This window comes from Ptychodera flava, chromosome 14 (assembly GCF_041260155.1).
Source record: "Ptychodera flava strain L36383 chromosome 14, AS_Pfla_20210202, whole genome shotgun sequence".
NCBI classification, from domain to species: Eukaryota; Metazoa; Hemichordata; class Enteropneusta; family Ptychoderidae; genus Ptychodera; species Ptychodera flava.
The window spans coordinates 16537704-16558068 of NC_091941.1; the positions used below are offsets into that span (position 1 = coordinate 16537704).

At 38.5% G+C, this 20365-nt stretch overlaps 1 protein-coding gene across 2 annotated transcripts; it reads right to left on the reverse strand.

Moving 5' to 3' along the window:
• Positions 1–1498: 1498 nt before the first annotated feature.
• On the reverse strand, positions 1499–16051 carry LOC139149555 (quinone oxidoreductase-like). Of its 2 annotated transcripts, none has more exons than XM_070721374.1 (9): positions 15906–15987; positions 15542–15647; positions 15163–15318; positions 6978–7156; positions 6732–6783; positions 4760–4909; positions 3966–4067; positions 2705–2800; positions 1499–1777 (listed from the first exon to the last, which is right to left on the reverse strand). In XM_070721374.1, exons 2-9 carry the CDS (start codon positions 15638–15640, stop codon positions 1613–1615), a joined length of 999 nt encoding a protein of 332 aa, XP_070577475.1. In that variant the 5' UTR covers positions 15641–15647; positions 15906–15987; the 3' UTR covers positions 1499–1612. The 2 variants fall into 2 exon arrangements, with proteins under 2 accessions (XP_070577475.1, XP_070577474.1); XM_070721373.1 differs by having other exon boundaries at positions 1500–1777; positions 15952–16051.
• Between the last annotated feature and the right edge of the window lie 4314 nt (positions 16052–20365).

A 20365-nucleotide genomic window follows, 5' to 3' on the forward strand; every position in this document is an offset into this window, starting at 1 on the left:
GCCTGAATTCTCCCGTTACAACATAAAAGCGGTCATCCTCCGTGTATTTGCTGCCGACGCTGACCGTACTCAAATCTAGAACAACCTGTTCACTCTGCGGTTCAGTCGTCTGTCAGCTATAGTGCCAGTTGTACATTACGCGACGTTTTATTCGTCAAATAATTCGTGCAGAGAACTGGGCGCTGAGCAAAATCCACCAATCAACATACGTTTCACATACGAGGTGTTCGTTCGCGCAACAATACAGAGTGTGAGAACAAATTGATCTCACACTGGTGTTCTCACACTCCAAGCGCACTTGGGACGTGAGAATATAAGTTCTCTGTTCCAGAAAAATCTCAATTGTTCCCAACCTCCCAATCTATTAGATTTACTCACCACCAAGTGGCAAATAGTGACTTCATAAATGACTATCCGTACAAACTTTTTGTTTTCTAAGATATTCAAGTATCTTAAAAGTTTCAGATCCATGTTATTTCTCAATTGCCAAAAACATTTTGACATTCATTTCTCAAAGGTTGATCTATGGGTGCCAGAGCAGCTGTAATGCCATATTGAAGGTAAAGTGGACAAATCAGTCTGAGCTCATCAAAGGGGATGACCTGTATATCGTATCCTGTACATCTACCTGGTCAGTTGTCAAATCTAACAGAAGACACCCTCTTGTCTCTACTGAAACCCACTTTATTTATCAGCTGCAAGAGACCCTGTGTCAGGAACGCCTACTTGAGAACACTCAGGAAACTGGCTTGCAAACACAAGGTTGTACTGTTGATCGCGGTGACCATACCGGTAGGTCAGAAGTCAGCACGTGCACTGCGGGCACCTCATGACAGATGTTTGTTCCTTTGGGGACAGGTGGTGCCAAAACGTAACCTCAGTGGGAGTTGATGAGGAATGTGGAAAAAGCACAGGCGACGATGGTGACATTACAGAAAACTTCGAGAAGCATGAGAAAGATAGATACTAATCCAAAAGATAAGAAGACAATTGGTTATATACCAGTATTGGTCCTTCAACATATCCTAACACTCAGATACCAACAAAACAGCAAGTCACACCCAAACAAAGAGAGGAAAAATGAAATATCTGTGCATGAACTTTTTAAAATAAGTTTATAGAAGCATCAAGTTAACGTTACGCCTACTATAAGATACACAAATCACCTGTTGCTAAATTGACCCTGTGTCACTTGCTTCTTCAACATAGACAGAAACAAAGAAGTTTGATACTACTTCAGTTTAAATTATGTTTCTTCTGAGAAATTTGTTTTTGAGACCAGACACTTCCACTATGAATATGAAAAGATTCAGGTAAGATATAAATAAGTATTAATTTTAAGTTTTGGTGGCTTGGTTCACGTTAGATAAAAAAAACATCATTGCTGTATGTCGAGTAAAAATCCTCTCGTGTAATTCTGATAAAAATTGGCAGATAAATACCAACAGAGTTTAACCGGTTTTTGGTTGGTTTTTCACTTCTGATGCTGTTGTAAAGTTTAACCATGCAGTTGACTTTCATATTCTAGCATATGATATTATTTAAAGCTATATTTCAAGAATCATAACTTGATTGTCACTGTGAAATGAGAATACTGCGACAGGTTCTCGATTCACATTGTCAGTACATATTGTCCAAGGGCACCACTTCTCTCTTTTTCTCGTACACGAACCGCGTCAGCAGCCTTCTCCAGCGGGAATTCCGTTCCTACGACTGGTTGGATGAAACCAAGTTCAAGTCCAGCGTAGAGTGCTGAAGATACTTCCTTGACTACCTCCTAGAGAGAGAGAGAGAGAGAGAGAGAGAGAGAGAGAGAGAGAGAGAGAGAGAGAACGCGTAAGATTTATGGTTATCTCGCATTCTGCTTCAATACTGTATTTTTTTCACCAGTGTACCCTGTACGTATTGCCATAACAAGGAATAATTAAACTTTCCATTCAAAATTAGTTTGTAAATGACTTCAAGTTTAGTGTGAACGTCTTGCGAGTAGTATAAAAGGTGTCTCCTTGATGGTGGCGTAAATGAATGTTTGCCAGCCAATGGGAATTTTTCTCTCACTTTTAGGACAACTCAATATTGTTACTTTGAAACATGATCAATTTTCAACAGCTTCATTGAGGTCAAACTGTAGCAAGACAACTGAACTTTGCCCGTTGTGCTGATTTGTAAGCTAGATTGGACCCAAGACTGTCTGTGTGATAAGTTTCCAGTCCGAAGTGGATTCTGCCAGATGTCAGGTTTTGTTCTTGCCCCCACCGGTTTTAGCAAGACTTTAACCAATACTTGTGTTCCTTAGCAACCAAGCTATTCAACAGATGTAAACAAGATGATGTTTTCAAATACAATGGTCAAGGTCATACTGTCACTTTTACAATTATAGTAGCGCGCATACACATATTCAAAATTAACACATTAAAAGTCAAATGTAAAATCAAATTTACCTTGCCATGTTGGGAGGAAAAGAAATTTGGCCATTGGACAGGTGTAGCATCTATCTAAAACTTATGAGTTTAAGTGCTGAGTTTGATGAAAATTTAAAAACTCTCAAACCTTGCGAGATTGGTTCAGAAGTTGAATGCACTTTTTGAACACCCCACTCCCTTTCCACCACTCATGTCATGACCGCTCTTGACATTGACTCACATAGTGTAAATTTCGTTCTTTGATCAACCAATTAGTTCTACTGATTAATTAATATTAATACCGGTGTTATTGCTATCGTTCCCACTCCGTTGATTGAAGATTCCTTCGCGTATGTTCTCTGTGGTTTTATTTCAATCGGTCCAGGTGTGCCTATCACCTGCATTAAAAGACGTGGAAATTAAGTCTTGACACTGGGAATATCATCTTAATCTAATAAGTGCATATTAGTATAGGTTGGACACTCAATATTCAACAATATAATAATATACTGTAATTTAATATCGGATGTGGTAATTCGTAATACGTGATATCGGGCTGAACAGCGCCAGGAGGGAATAAAAACAAAAGCAAATGAAACGCTTGTATGGAGGCGCTATGTAGATTTTCCAATACGTAAATACCTGAATACTCTATTCAGCCGTCTTAATTCAACAGGAATTGTCAGCAATTCAGTAAATGATTTAAATTGGAAGATTTTCCATCGAGGCCTAGTCACAGGAAGCTTGGCCAAAACTTTCAATTTAAGTGATGGGAAATGCCATATTTGTGACAAAGAAAAAACACTGAAACACATCTTATTTGAGTGTAAATATGTTAAAGAAATCTGGCAGAAATGTATTTGTTTCTTTGTCAGAAAACACAACTTTGATAATAATATCAATATCAAAGATTAGCAATTGCAGGAATCGAAAATGATAATAAGGCAAGTTCTGACATTATTTACTGTATTACTTCCTTTGTAAAATATACAGTTTGGAATATTCGAAATTCGGTTACTCTTGATGGGATTAAAGTTTCCCTTCAATCCTATGTCATGCAATTGAAATGTTATCTCTCCTCATGGATGAATACATTGTATTTCACTTATGAGATGATGAACAAAACTGAGGATTTTATCACAAAATTTTCAAGCCTTGTAAGACTTGAAGGAGAAGAATGCATCCTTAATGCATTCATATGATGATCTTTGTAATTAAACAGCTAATTATTTGGGGGTTTTTTTTGTCTTCAGACAAGACGCATTGTAATTTTAATGCATTCACAGTTATGTAGATTTGTTTTATTTGTGACTATGTGGAAATAAATTTTATCTTTTTCAAAAAAAAAAAATTCCGGTCGTCTCCGGATGAGAGTCCCGTAACCGAGACTGAGACGTGAAAAGTGTATGGTGACGTGCACTGGGAAAGCTAATAGTACTGGGGTATCTGAATTGATGGTATCGAATGAGCTTTTTTATTTAGTCAAGATTGGTGTGAAATATGTTTCACGCCCTCATTGTCATGCTTTGCATGTACACAATGAGTCAGTATGATATGGCTCACCCCGATTCTTCCTCCATGTGTTACCAATTCTATATCCATGGCAAGGTTGATACTCGGTGCCATTTCCAGTATGACATCCACCCCTCGGCCACCTGTCAAATTCTAGGTCAGAGAAAGTACAGTGTTTCATCGGATGTGATGAGATCAGAAGCTTGCATACAAAATATTGACACCAGGATTCATTTCATTAATGGCCCTTGGTCTTGCCACATCCCTATAAAAGTTATCTAAGCGGATGTGTATGACTTGAATTGATAGGTCGTCTGCATGACATCGGCCTCACGGAAAATGCGGTATTTTACTTACACTTTCGTAACTTTTAAGGCAGTATGCACCTCGAAAGTGAAAGACTGAAACTTTTGCTCGAATTTCCCTCAAGGAAACTTTCAGCCATTTCTTTTCAATATCAACAATATAAATCAGAAATCACCGTGTAAATTTTGGAACCAGAGAAATTAACATAAATTGACCAATATTTTGAAAGTCAAACACTTTACACTAACCCTATGTTAACTCCATTTTTTCGATTTTCGCGAAAATGGGACTGTGAAAGCTTTATTTGCTCAAAGAGTTTGAAATGAGCGCGCATTCTAGCCGGGTAGATCAAATGAGTATTGAAAAGCATACATAGGATGTACATTCGGGCATACAACAGGCTTACTGGCATACAACAGGCTTACTGGCATACCATGGCAAGCGATCAAACTCTTATTAGCACAGAAGTTGCATCGGCTCGTTTTATGCTGGCACTTTGGATAAGAAACAGTGTATAGTACTGTCACAAAGATATTCACCATGATGACTTTATCGTGGTCCGGCTCTCTGTGGTTCACCGCATGATGGGCTCCAACTTTCTTTACAAGTTCAAGACCTTCCTTAGTACCAGCCGTTGCTATGACAAACATGCCGCGAGATCTAGCCCACTGTATTCCCGCTATGCCAATCTGGACGATGAAAGTAAGCGTAGATTTATTGCACATTCGTCGTGGATAATTCTAATGACTTGAGACAGTAGCAGTAAAGGTCCGCCGTCCTTCAAACGGCTTTCTTCTTTCCGTGATCTTGTGTTCATATTAGCTGCTGAGATAACTCTGAACACAGTCATTGAGAGGGGCCCGGGTCACAATTCTTTTTTTTTTTCACGGTCTTACTCTCCAAAACGATTCTGATAAACTTCGATGCATTAACACATAAGGGACCGTTCAGTTTTTACGGCCTGGGGGGAGGGGCGGCAAAATCTTGTCGCCGGTGTTCAAAAAAATATAGACCCCCCTGCATTTTTCGTGAAAAAAAGACGACCCCCCCCCCTTTGTCAGACGAAAGAAATTGATGCCCCCCACCCCCCGCTGAAAAATAACCAAAACCCATATGTCAAATTTACCCGCATGGTTTGGATTTGAACTCCAGTACGCGGCGCACTTTATTCTTTAACCCTCTTAACCATCCGGTTAAGAGGGTCATCGGCCATTACCTAAAGTCAACTTTATTCTAGTGGGCAACCAAAGGTGGCCCGCCGGTAAAGAGGGTCGATCATGGCCATTGCATAAAGTAAACTTTACTGGACAGGGCCGCTGAAGGCGTCCGGCCGTGAAGATGGTCATGGGCTATTACAATAAAGTCAATTATTGTAGTGGGCCCGCCAAAGGTGGCCCGTTGCACAAAGTAAACCTAATTGGAGTGGGCTGCCAAAGGCGTCTGCCCGTTAAGAGGGTCATGGGTAATACATAAAGTCAATTTATTGTAGTGGGCCGCCAAAGGCGGCCCGCCGGTAAAGAGGGTCGATCATGGCCGTTGCACGAAGTAAACCTAATTGGAGTGGGCTGCCAAAGGCCTCTGCCCGTTAAGAGGGTCATGGGTAATACATAAAGTCAATTTATTGTTGTGGGCCGCCGAAGGTGGCCCGCTGGTAAGAGGGTCGATCATGGCCATGGCATAAAGTGAACTTTATTGTAGGTATTATGTTTTTGAAAATGTGGTGACCCCCCTTTCCTACCAGTGAAAAAGCGATGACCCCCCCCCCCTTCGCGGATTCCAAAATTAGGATGACCCCCCCCCCTTGGATTTTGCCGACCCCCCCCGGCCGTAAAAACTGAACGGTCCCTAATCATCGTAAAGCAAGGGTGTTGATATCTGATAAATTTAGCTTCACTTTCATCTGTATGAAGATGGAGTACTTTATAACCCTTAGTAGTAAAATTTGGTAAAGTCTCTGCGGTAGGTAACCGTGCTCGGGGTTCGTAGGGCCAGTATACGACCGGAAAGATTCTGAATTATCTGTGCCTCTTGTAATATTGTAATTAAAAGGGGACTCAAAAACAATGAGAAATGTAACATTTAGGCGCATGCTCTTCATTACAGCTTCACAGCCATCCATGTCATCTGTGACTTTACAAATTTCACCATTTAACAACAAAGTTTGTTTCATTTTTCATTAGATGGCAGGCAGGTACACGCAGTGCAAATCTTTATCGTTGCGTTAAGTGCAGATTGATCGTTGGAACGCCCAGTTCAGTCACAGATATCGTGCAATGAATTTGTGTCTACTCGTTGATAAGGAAAATTAAAAAAACAAAACATAGGTGTCATTTTGTTGACATTAAATGTAACCCTTAAAGTTGTTACACATATCCCGACTTTTCATAAACCATTCAAAGCATACTGCTATATTGTGAATTTTCACTATGGCCAACCGGTCAAAAGCATAACAAGTATTCAAGCGATCTTTACAAAAAATAAAAAATTCAAGAAATGATAGAAAGTACTCACAGCGCCACTACCTCCGTGCATCAAGAACACTTCACCAGACTTCGCTCGACACCTATGGAGTGAATGGCATCATTGGCGATTTCTTAAGTTTTACCCGCACATTTTATCACTTTATGTAAGTTCCTCATGGAAATACGATCCTCAATCATAAATTTTTCACAATGTCTCGTAATCGTGTATTCCTTATACAAATCCTTACACGTGAAAACTGTTTACTATGCGGTATTTTGTGAATGCATTACCAACCTGTGGAAAAGGCCAACGTAAGCGGTGAAGTACGGAACGCCGAGAACAGCGCCCTCTTTAAAGCTGATGTTGTCGGGCAAGGGAAACACTGATCTTTCGTCGTACATGGAATACTCCGCGTAGGGTCTGTTGCCGACATTCCTGTGTCCTGCCCACGTGACGTAAACACGGTCCCCGACCTGGAATACACACAGTCAAAATATTTTAAAACTTGCGTACAAATTAATGGCATGTGGAAAGACGCAGGTCGGTATGAATGAAATGTTTGTTTGTTTGTTTGTTTGATCTACTACCCAAGGCACTGACAATCATGAAGTGTTCAGTGTTCACCATGATAATGAGATATTTCAGTGGAAAGATGCTGGACGGTATTTGTTCAGTTGATATATCCAGTCAATGAGCATAATTATATACAATCATCAAGTGTTTACCATTGGAATAATATATTCAAACTAGATTATGAGAACATGGTACCACAACACAACCGACCGTCGTCAGTCTGTATGGCAAGCCAAACATTGCAATATTCTTGAAAACCTATTTTCTTTTTGCATAAAACATTTTCTTTGTGTAGAAAACCATTTTATTTTTGTAATGGTCCATTTTCTTTGTGTAAAAATCTATTTTCCTTGCATAAAAAACTATTTTCGTTTTGAAAAATCCATTTCTCTTGTGTAAAAACTTATTTTTCTTTGTAAAAAAAACCATTTTTTGTTAAAAAAAAACATTTTCTTTTCGTAAAAAACATTTTCTTTTTGTAAAACCTATTTTTTTGTACAAAACATTTTCTTTTTGTACAAACATATTTTCCTTTTGTACAAACCTATTTTCTTTTTGCACAACCTTCATTCATATTGCAAAACCTATTTTCTTATTGCAAAAGCTCCATTCATGTTGCAAAACGTATTTTCTTGTTGCACAACCTTCATTCATGTTGTATTGTTCACATAAGGCCAAACAAAAAAATATGTGCTGTTCCGATTACCCGCCCAACCCCAATTTTAACCCCCCGACCCTAGACTTTTTAGAGCCTCGTAAACCCTGAAGTAAAAATAACGGTATGAAAAAACGTGAAACGCATGAAATCACGCGAGAACTATGACAAATCGCGCGAATCACGCGAGAACTAATACGTCATTCTTCTAGAAGTGATGCCAGACGCTCATGAAAACTTGCGACATGATGACATCGACACTGACAGTTGTTGCACACCGAACGGTGTCCGGTTTTCAAACTGCTGTATCTCAAAAAGTGTTGGGTCTAATTCAATAAAATTATCGATAAAAAAAATTCCAATTCAACTGCTCGTTCTACCATGGGATTTTTTTTGAAAATAAAGAAAAAATATCGTGTCATTTTAGCGCTCAAAATCCAGCATTATTTTTCGCCATACAGCGCTGCAGCGTGCCGTACTGCGGCACGCACATTTCTCAGGCCACTACTTCCTATGTTAGAATGGAATGGCTCGTTACAGTATGTTGTTCAGTGCCTAAACGGCGTTTTTGGGTAGGTTTTCGCTAAAATGCAGGGACAATTTTCAGTGATCGGAGTTAGTATACCAAACAGCAACTGTTATATTAAATTTGTGGAAAGTTTGAAGCATTTTCACGGCCGTTTTTTGATGTAATCTTTCATTTACCTTGTTGTTGTCATTTCCGAACCGCGCCATGCACAGCGCGGCCATGCAGGCCAAGTGAAAACCCGGAAGTGTTTTGTGATAGTGAATCGAGCAAAATTTTGGTCAATTTTACTTTTTATAGTCATTCTATCATTACAATATAAACCCGTACACCAAAAACTGTGTGTTAAGGTCAGTTCTGAGTAGTTTCAAAATCTGTGCGTTCGGAATTTACCGTGAATTTTGCCGTACGTACGTACTTCGTTGAACAGCCCCAACTGCCAACGCTACAATCAGCTGTTTTCAAACGTTAACCCTGAATTTGTTGCAAATGTTTACTTTTCTAATGATAAGCAACATGTAGACTGGTCGAGCTCTGCAAGGCAAACCGGACACTCAATCAAATTCCACTGTAGTTTTGCGAACATTAAACTGTGTTCATTTTTCATCTGTTGATGTTACACAAAATTTACAAAATGATATTTGACAACAGAAATGAATACTCTTTCAATGATGTACCGGTATGGGAATAAAGTCAGCATGCCATGGTTATTATTATAATAAATGTATGTAAACAACCTTAAACGTAAACTGGGGAAAATGACAGATAGGGGTAGTGCAGGAATCGGGAATTGATAAACAAGACAAGTTGAAAGACGGGCAAATGAAGAGAGAATGAAAAATCTAAGGAAAGGAAAGGAAAAATCATAACCCTGGCTCTAGATTTCAATGCTAAAGGAAAATTGACTACAACAAGATGACAGCTTTTTAGGGGGGAGTAATATTCTTGTGTAAAAAAGGACAGCTCCAGGGGGATTATTCTGTACTGTGAGTTGATCAGTTGAACAATGACTTATTTTATTCATATTCCTATGATTTTTGGTTTTTTGAATATCAGAATTTCTCAAATGTAACACTTAAGAAATTTTACAGATCTAATTGTTATTACTCAAGTTTAACTGTCCAAAATTTGACAGAGCTAGCTTAAAAACTCTGAAAATTACAGTAGTTTGAAAATGGCGAAAAATAGCTTTTGACTGGTAGTATACACGTAACACGGTGCCTTCCAATTAATTTTCAACTCTGTCTCACAAAATTTTTGGCATTTTCAAGTCTCTGTGTAAAGAAAACAAAAGCTCCTTATACCGTACTCTTACAATATATTGCACAAAAAGTATTTAAAGCAGATTAGTTAGAGAATTAATGTTATTATACAACTATATTTTTCATAGGGATACCCACAAAATGACTCTCAGCCATATGTTGAATTTTTTGACCTTTTGTCAAAAAATCGAGCATATTTTAATTCTAAAAAAATCGTAACCCTGGAAGTAGACAAGATAGAACCATTATTCAAACAGTTTTTGAATCCTGAGACAAGATCTTCAAGAAAACATACAATTCAAGTAAGTTTAACCGAGAACAAAAAGGGCCTGGTATGCCTACTTATAGCAGGCCTCGTCTCAAACAAAATGGTGACTCGCGATGGACATAACGTGTACTCAATTTTGTTTCGCAAATGCGATCATGGTGAAGAAAGGTCGATTTTTGTCTTCTGTTAAACAGAACCGAACATTCGAAGAAATTTTGGAGGAACACCATCCAGGTTTTTCTGAATGTAAAATGTATTCTATTCAAGTTGAATGTGCCAGTGATGCTGCTGGGGCGTGGTTGTAAGTACAACAGACAAATATACAGGTTGGCGAGGCTACAAACAACTTCAACGTAAAGCATGTGCGTTTTCTTGCGAGTGACTGCTAAAAGCTGAGATTTACCTTTAGATAAACAGTTCACTTTCGTGTCAAAGAATTGTTATTCAGCCATATCAATTTCCATGGCAGTCTAATAAACCACACACTTCAATTCTACTGATGAATATTTTATTTTAATATATTGGTATTCAATTTGAGTGCGTTTCATGAGGAAATTGTTCACTGGTAGTTTGTTTGAACGCGTACAAAATGCACATTGAGAAATAAAAAAAAAATGAAAAAAAAATTTCCCTACCTACCTACCCTATTTTTTAAAACCATGTAATCGGAACAGCACATATTTTTTTGTTTGGCCTAACCTTCGAATAGAGATGGCGCTCTAGTGAAATGTGCTCTGGTCAAAGGTTATTTGCAGATGCCACGAGTAGATTAGCCCACCAGTCACTTTGAATCTTTGTTTTTGACTTTTAAATGAATATTTTTCAACTTATTGAGTAATTAATTGTCCCCTATTCGTATTAACTGTTTTAATCTACGTTGCGGATATAGTTTTTACCAGGTCACATGATCGAGGGACACCGCTTTGGAGAATGACGCGTACGGTCACTCCCACCTACAGTAGACTTGCTTCACCCCACGATCTAAGCGCAAGCCTACCTAGCGCGAGGGCAGTGCGACATTGCACATCTATACGATATTTGATATGTATCGATGCTAGAAAATATCGATCTTAGAGTCTAGTATAGTTTAATATGACCGCTTAGAACTCGTTACATAATACGATTTATGATTAATATCGATACTATCCGATACTATCATCTAGTATCGTCTAAGTATTCAAACTGGACGATACTTTATGACGACTTTGACTGGGTCCTTATTTATCACGGATTTTTGAATTCTGGCATACTAGAATAATAAAATACTAAAGAAAAGATGGGTCACCATGCTTGACTTTTTACAAATGTACGATGAACAATTATTGTTTTTCATGAATTCGCGTAAAGCAATATATAAAACCATTCATTGCAAGTTCATGCTGTGAATGAAAGTTTCACATTCTCATCGTACAATGGCAAAAGTAAAACTTTGAAAAGTAAAGACTCTAATTTAAATGAAAAGATGTTTGACTAAATCGGAATCATTTTTACCAAATTTGCCATTATCACATCGAAATTTCAGAGATGAAATCGTTAATTTGATGTACTATTTTAACCTTCCAGTATTGTCGATTTCATACAACTGTTTTAAGTAGCATCTAAGTCATGCATGTCTGGTACTTTTGAAAAAAAATCGGTCGCTGGGTAGGTCCCTGTGCTCAGTATTTTCATAATGTGGCAAAATGTAGCCAGGAATTCACAGTTTGCCTACTCGATACTCTCTCTTGTGTGCTTTTCAGGTATCATTGACCTGGCCAGTGTTAGAGTAACTCAAGTCAGCCTAGATTGATAAATCCAAAAGTCCACTAATGCATTAGAAAATGAATCAATTTACACTTGCCATAGGAATATGGCTCTACAAACTGCTGATATCAGGTGGTGTCGAGCATCAGCGAGCGGAACTGCGCAAATGTTTATTTTTTCTGGGCGTACATCCCTGATAAATATACGGCTAGATGATAATTTGAGGGTGATTTGAATAATGCTGACCATATACATGCAGATTAGGGGACTTGAAATTTTTATGAGGATATTGAGGAGACTGAAAAAGATTTCAATCGCGGTTCCTCCGCCCCCCCCCCCCCCCCCCCCACCATTATTTGTGAACACAGCTTTACGCAATGGCACTTCTCACGTAAATTAAATCAAGACAAATTTTGCTGGAATGTATTTTATATTATTACGCCATTATCAAGCCCACTGACTTTTGGTAAGTCTACAGGGGCTCACAAATGGCTATATAAGTCAATATTACAGCGTTTTTCTTTCTTTTTCAATGTTACAAATAAACTAGCTGAGCCTGAAGAGCACAACACTTGTGTAGCTGTCTTTTGTGTAGCTTGTATTGGCATGTATAGTGCGCCCTCAATAGGGAGTGTGATCATATGTAAATGCGACCTTTGGTTCCGTGACCTCTAGCCATGCCTACTTCCCTCTCCATATGGCCGGCCATGCGTACAGACGTCGCTGTGTTTACTGACGTCGCTGTGTTTACTGTACTAACAGTAAGCATAGCGAGGACAGGAAGTAGGAATGGCTAGAGGTCACGGAACTAAAGGTCGCATTTACATATGATCACACTCCCTATTGAGGGCGCACTATACATGCCAATACAAGCTACACAAAAGACAGCTACACAAGTGTTGTGCTCTTCAGGCTCAGCTAGTTTATTTGTAACATTGAAAAAGAAAGAAAAACGCTGTAATATTGACTTATATAGCCATTGTGAGCCCCTGTGGTCAGAGCATTAAATGACAGTGTCGTATAAGTCACGGTCCCACTGCCAAGGTCCATAGGAGGAGGGACCATGTTGCGCCAACCACACACCTCCTATAGGCTTTATCAAATCGCTGACATGGTTGAAAAAACGATAATCATGCTGCCGAAGCCTCGTGAAGACAGCCTTCTTTCTGACTTGTCCAGTGTGAAACTATCTCTTTCAACGTAATGATACAGTCATTGGACTTCAACATTTGTGATGAAACGAAATTCTCGCAAAAAGTTAAATAATGACGCTAAAAGAAATAATTATACCGTGCACCGAACGGTGTGCACGGACCACACGAAACCTTGACCACGCGTAGCACATCGTCCGCCCGCACGGGTCCGTTACGTCGACTACAGTCTCCCAATAACAACCTCATCGGAGAGCATCCAGCTGCCCTGACACGAGACCTTGGCAAGCGAAGATGCGCATAGAAGAGCCGACCAGTACTGCGGTAACACAGATAGCACATAACTGGTGGCGTCTGCAAATAACCTTTGACCAAAACGCCATCATTAGTTCGAAGGTTACATGACCAATGCGAATGACCGTTTTGGAATACAAGCATAGGTTCATGAGGTTATACTGACAAGAATGAAAGTTTTACAAACTTGCGTATGTTATTTTATTAATATAAAAGAAGATATTTCAAATAAAAATAACACATTTTTAAAGAGAAACGTGAGTTGAACAAGCACAAACAGATGTGACACGTGACCAATACGAATGGTCGCTTTGGAATACTAGGATGGGCTCTGCAACATGAATGAAGGTTGTGCAACAAAAAAATACGTTTTGCAACATGAATGAAGGCTGTGCAACAAGAAAATAGGTTTGTACAAAAAGAAAATAGGTCTGTAAAAAAAAGAAAATGTTTTCAACAAAAAGAAAATGGGTTTTACAAAAAGAAAATAGGTTTTACAAAAAGAAAATGTTTTGTACGAAAAGAACATGTTTTCTTTTTTAAAAGAAAGTGTTTTTTTACAAAAAGAAAATAAGTTTTCATACAAACAAAATGGGTTTTTACACAAATAAAATAGGTTTTTATTCAAAGAAAATGGATTTTACACAAAGAAAATAGGTTTTCATGCAAAGAAAATAGGTTATAACACAAAGAAAATGCATATTCACAAAACGAAAATAGGTGTTTGCACAAAGCAAATGTTTTGTTTAAAAAGAAAGTAGTTTTTTCTAGAATATTGCAACGTTTGGCTTGCCATAAGTCTGTCTTTCTGTGAGTGTGTGTTCTGTCTATCTGTCTGTCTCAGTCAGTCTCTCTCAGATATTGTAAAACGTTAACTTGCGTAAAAAATCAATGACGCGGTTCGGTATGTTTGAGATGTTGGTTTGTGTGATCTAGCACCCATATACTGAGTATACATTTTCAAAATTGTACACAATCATCAAGTGTTTATAATTAGAGTAACACACACAAACTAGATTATGAGAACATTGTAGTCCAATACAATCAACAGTCGTAACTCTCTCTCTCTCTCTCTCTCTCTCTCTCTCTCTCTCTCTCTCTCTCTCTCTCTCTCTCTCTCTCTCTCTCTCTCTCTCTCTCTCTCTGACCAACCAGAATTCAGCTAACAGAAAGTCAATATTGCTAGTATACATATCTCTTTGTCAAACGGGAATTCAGTGAATAACCAATCAGCCTTGGTGTCACATATCTACAAAAGAGATCATCACATAGGTCGCATATCGACAGGGGGTCTCCGTGTGGAATGCGGCAAAATCATTGTACAAACCGAACAAACCGTCGCCAATTTGCATTGAGGCTCTTGAAACAACTACTGACTTATTCAGAATAATTGAATTTTAACAATATTTTTCTTCGAATGTCTAAAGATTGCAGCAGTTTTTTACATTTCCAGGACATTTTACAATATTAGATAAAGATGTCAAATTAGTTTATTTAGGGGACAGTGCCTTATATGATAATTTCTCTTTCCAAATATGCAGAACAAATACAAAAAGAAAATCATTTCCAGTTTAGACGTTGAAGGTTTTTTTAGATAATTTTTCCAAATCTATCAATTTTACCGAGAAAATGTGACTTTTCAGTCACGTGACCGTGGCTGTCAACAATTCTCATGTTATAATCTGCTATGATTTAATAAAAGCAACAAACTGACCAAATGTCGATCAAATGTAACAATATCTCTTGAAATGGAACAATGTTGTTTAATTCAATTTATGCTCGGTACAGCGACCCATGCGTTACCATAACTTGCGTGTCTGTTGTACACCATCGTATGCTGTATATAGGGCGGCTAACAATATCTAGACATTTGCTTACGTGTTGATCAGAATGCAGTAGCTCTCTCTCTCTCTCTCTCTCTCTCTCTCTCTCTCTCTCTCTCTCTCTCTCACACACACACTCTCTCTCTCACACACACACACACACACACATTTTTCTATCGCTCACCTTCACACTTTGCACTTCAGATCCAATCTCGGCAACAATTCCCGAACCATCGATGCCCGGTACGAACGGTACTGGGATACTGCCCTCTGGCATTGTGTTCGAGATGTACTTGAAGTCGACAGCGTTCACGCCGGCCGCCTTCATTTTGATAAGTACCTTGTTATTTCAATAGAAGGAAATAATTGGGAGATGACAAAATCATTAGGTTGTAGCGAAAAGTTTGGCATTTCTCCTTGGATAAAGACCTACACATGTGTAAATCTTACTATCTAAGGAGGGATATCCTGGGACAGCATCATGGAGGAATACCAACTGATTTTAGCAAGAAACTGACACTAATAATGAATGACTTATAATCACTGTCCGATCTCATCCTCACCTGCTTCCCCGAAGGTCTTGGAATCGGTATTTCTTCCAGCTGCATTACTTCTGGGCCGCCGTACTTTCGTACAAATACAGCTCTCATCGTTGATGACATGACGTCACTGTTTGAAGGAATGAAGCCGAGTAACAACATAAGTATAGTAATAAAATAAAAAAAATACATGACCACACAGACATTAAAGCTTTCTATGTTACAAACTCAATTTCGAAAGCCACCTCGAACGATGTGTCACAAAAAGTAACAAATGGAGATGGCTCTCGCTCTCTCTCTCTCTCTCTCTCTCTCTCTCTCTCTCTCTCTCTCTCTCTCTCTCTCTCTCTCTCTCTTTCTCTCTCTCGTGTACATCTTGAAACAGTACCGTGTCCCTTATAGCGCCTACGAAAACAAACGAAGACCTGGGTTACCGGTGGTGTATTGTGCGCCCGGCTCGTTGGTGTGCTGGAGGTTGTATTGCGAGATCACACACCAGCGCATGGTTTTATAGTCGACCAGGACATATTCCCATGCTACCAGCAAGAATGAATTGATGGTACTTTGTCAGTGTTTATTACCAAGGCTAGTTAGAATGAGTTTTGCTTATAACACTTTCGAATTTCAATTAAGGTAGTAAGCTTATGCGCCTCGAAAGTAAAAGACATACTTTTGCTTAAACTTTTCCCCAAGGAATATTTCAATCATTCTCTTTTAAAATCAAGAATAAAAATCGGGGGTTACCTTGCAAATTTTGGTACTAGAGAAACAATTTACCCAAGATTTACTGATATTTGAGATCCAAAATGGCCGCCATCTTCTGTTGCAACTCTATGGAGAGAAGTTAAAATTGAATTTTCGAATTTCGAAAACCTAAGACGGTAAAATGAACCCCCACAAGACCAGAAAAGAATTAAGCAAGTTTGAGAGTCCGAATTTCTCTCCCCGATGCGCGTTGTACAACTATCGTTGTGTAACAAAAACACTCATTTGCATTGACTTTTGCCATTACATAGTCACAGCGGGCTCTCCAGAAATACTCCCATGCTCCTGAGCAGATTAATTGTTATAAAATATTGATATTTGCATATCATGTCTCACCTTTTATTTCTCAATTTCATGTCCAGCCCCAGGCGATTACATTTTTAAATTTCTCTGGAACTGAAGTTCATAAATTAGCCCTCCCAGTTTCTCTTGTACTCTATGGTTGACGACTTGAAGCAAAACAACATTCGCTGTCAATTGAACTTTCCTTTGAAAGTGTGAGCACGATCATTTTTAGACTTGGTTCAAGTCTGTGATTTGTGAATGTTTGAGTGGAGTGAACGCAATGATTTGTAATCTGCTTTCGTGTGAAACGCGCGCGCGCGTGAGTGGACGCGATGAGTGGGATGAACGCTATACATCGGAGTTTCACCCGGAATCCGGCAGAAACTAACTCACTACTGCGCAGACTCAATCGTGACGCATTCAATCGCAGGGAAAACCTGGCGTGAGCTGCCAAAATTCCGGATAGGTTTGTACGAAATAGGAGAGACACAAGAGAAACTATTATAAATTATTTTATTTTTTTTTTAATTCACCGACTTGAACCAAGTCTATCATTTGCGATGACTTTCGACATTTCGTCATCGCCGTGGCCTTACCAGAACGCGCCACTAGTCCCCAGCAGGTTAAATGTTATAAAAACATTGACAATTGCAAAATCGCCTTTTATTTCTTAATTGTAAGCACACCCCCACCACCACCACCACCCACACTTAATCGGACAGGAAAAGGATCATGAAATTGTTCAATTCAAATTATGAAGGACAAACAATGAAACAATGGAAGCAATTACGATTGACATAGAAACAAAAGGGTATCCCACAAACACAATGAGCCATTCAACGCAACAGGGCCCCGTAACAGTATCTATTTGTCTTATTCTTTGAAAAGAATGTTTAATAACACTCCTATGTTATGTAGGTGACGATAAAAGTTTATCGATGTTTGATCGAAATATTTCATTGTTAGGAAATTTCACATGGTAGACATTTTCCTATTAATTAGTGACGAAAAACAACATTGTAGGTTTTGCAGGATCTGCGGGTAGTACGTGACGGTCCCATTCAATTTGTCCCGGCAATTGTTTGGCGATGATTAATCGTAGAAATCAAATATTACACGCATGATTTAGGGGGAAAAGGTCTGCTTTTCTAAAACCCATGACATAAACGTTTTTAAACTACATGTATTAGCCCTGTAATGGTGTTTATATGTAGATTAGAAACTTTGGTTGAAATTCAGTATGGTACAGAGACCATATTGCCATTACCACCCATTATTTGACCAGATACACTTCAAAGAATTCTACCTTTTTTGCCACTGTTAGTCTCACAAAATCAAATTACTTAAGTCCATAACATCTGTCTGAACAGATTGAAATTATTGCTGGGAATCGTGGAGTAGAAAATATCGATGAGATATTACTAACTTTTCCAATATTTAGTTATGTTTTGGTTTTGGTAATTCGTTGTACTTGACCGATTTTAATCCACATGTTATGCCTTTCTTGCTCATTTTTTTTTTTTGTTTTTTGAAAGAAAGTGTTGCAGAAATGGTATAAAACACATGTTAGACTATCGATTGTCCATCCCTTTTTGCAGTAGACTACTTAAGTCAAGTGCTTTTATACAAAGTGACAGATCCAGAAGGAGAATGCGTTCAACACATTATTTTCTCGAACTTACAAAACGTTTGATTCCCCAGTAGCTTCCTGTAGTACAGATAGTTTTTTTTTTCCAAATCAACATACAATGGGCGTATCAGAAGCAAATGATATTCGTCTTCCACGCTTTGCTTATAAATAGTGTAAGTTTCAAGCGTTGAGTAACTATTGCGTCATCACTCAGTCAATGTCAGCGGTAGCGTAGAACGGTGCAAACATGCCAGTGAATGTAATAACTATTTTGTTACACATATCTTCGTGGCTCTAATAAACGAATCTACAGTCTGTAAGTGCAGAATTTCGATTTGTCTGGGAGGTCGCTTTCCCATTGCTGTTTGAGTGCGTCCTGGGTGCTGGTTTCGAGGATATTAAACACGTTTGCTATTTCTTGGGTGAAACAAGCGTGACTAGTCCATGTCAGAAAAGCACAATTTTTACTGATGTTGTCCAAGAATGCCTTCCCAAGTCATCAAGATTACGCAGCATGTTATGGATTTGCATCGACAGTTTATCACGATGTTTTCAAAAGTGACCCTTAAAGTGGCTTTCCTTAGAGAAGTAATCTAAATTCTTACGATAAACGGAGATTTAACGCTGTACAGGCCTGGCTTTCTAACGTCTGTAGGACAGCCTTCGACCATACATTTCTTGATGAGAGAAGTAAACCCAGACATTTTTGTACTGTGGGACTATTTCCACCATCTGATTGCAAAAATGCCAGTTTTATATCTTGATATGTGGCCACCCCTACGAAAGATCATGATAAGCTTGTCTTGTCATTTTAAGTTGCATAGAAATTAAGGTAGAACGCGCCTCGGGGACAGTTATTCGTACTCTCTAACTTTTACAATTCTTTTCTGATCTACCACTTGTTGGGGTTCATTTTAAAGCTCTTGGTGTAGGAAAACCTTTAACCGGCTTAGTTTTTCGAAATTCAGAAATTTTGTTTTTCTCCATAGAGTTAACACAGGGATGGCGGCCATTTTGAATTTTAAATATCGGCAAATCTTGGGTTATTTTTTCTCTAGTACAAAAATTTGCACGGTGACCCCCGATTTTTATTCTTGATTTTGCAAGAGAATTGTCTAAAGATTCCTTGAGGAAAGTTTGAGCAAAAGTTTAAGTCTTTCACTTTCGAGGTGCATACTACCTTAAGCAATATGTTGACCGGATTCTGTAAATTTGTGACCATGTCAGAAGAAAATCCCTTACAACGTCACCTGCGAGTAACAGGGCAAAGAGGCTGTATGCACATGTATCTTGAGTCGGGTGTATATCCATTTGACCTATGCTGGAAGACATCAACAACCTTTACTGATTAAAAGTGGGTTTAATGCAGACTTTTCTCACTCCTGACTAATGAAAAACTCTGCTCTGACATGGCATAAAAAGTCAGTAACGCACGACTTAATACTTGCATACACCGAATGCAGTGTACGGTAATTTTACTGTTTACTCCCAAACAAAGTAAGATATGACGTAGCAGAGAGCAACTGACTGTTTCCAGGGATTTTGAAATACCTACAAAATTGTTTTTCTACCTCAAAAACTTTGACGTTTTTGAATTATAGCATGCAAAATAAAGATATTTTCAAACAGTTTCAAGATTCTTACGAAAGCCAGTCTGCTATCTGTGAATACGTTTGTTGTGCGTGACCAATTGGTCATACTTTCATTCGAAACACATGTAAAGGTCTTTCTCAAAACATTAAAAAGAGGTATTCCAGAATTTTGTTACATATTATCTTTGAATTCCAGGGTAGCTGTTAACATCGGATCTGTCATCTTTTTAAGTATAGCTTCGAATAATTTTACTGATAATGGTAAAACAGCATCGGCTTTATCGTTGTAAAATTTGTGCGGAATTTCATCCGGGCCTGACGGTCTTACCTTTCTTCAATATTATAAGACAATGAAAAAAATTTTGCTTTGCAATCAGAACATTTCAGATGCTATCATATCAAAATCCATTCCCGCTTTCTTCGTCCCCTATGTGTAAGAAATTAAATTCCTCATTAAATATATTCTCAGCAAAGTTCCACGGTCTGAATTTCATACACCCTAAGGATCCTTTGGAAAATGGAATATTTTATGCATGCCTAACACGTTGATATCAAAAAGTGCAAATTTCTGCATAA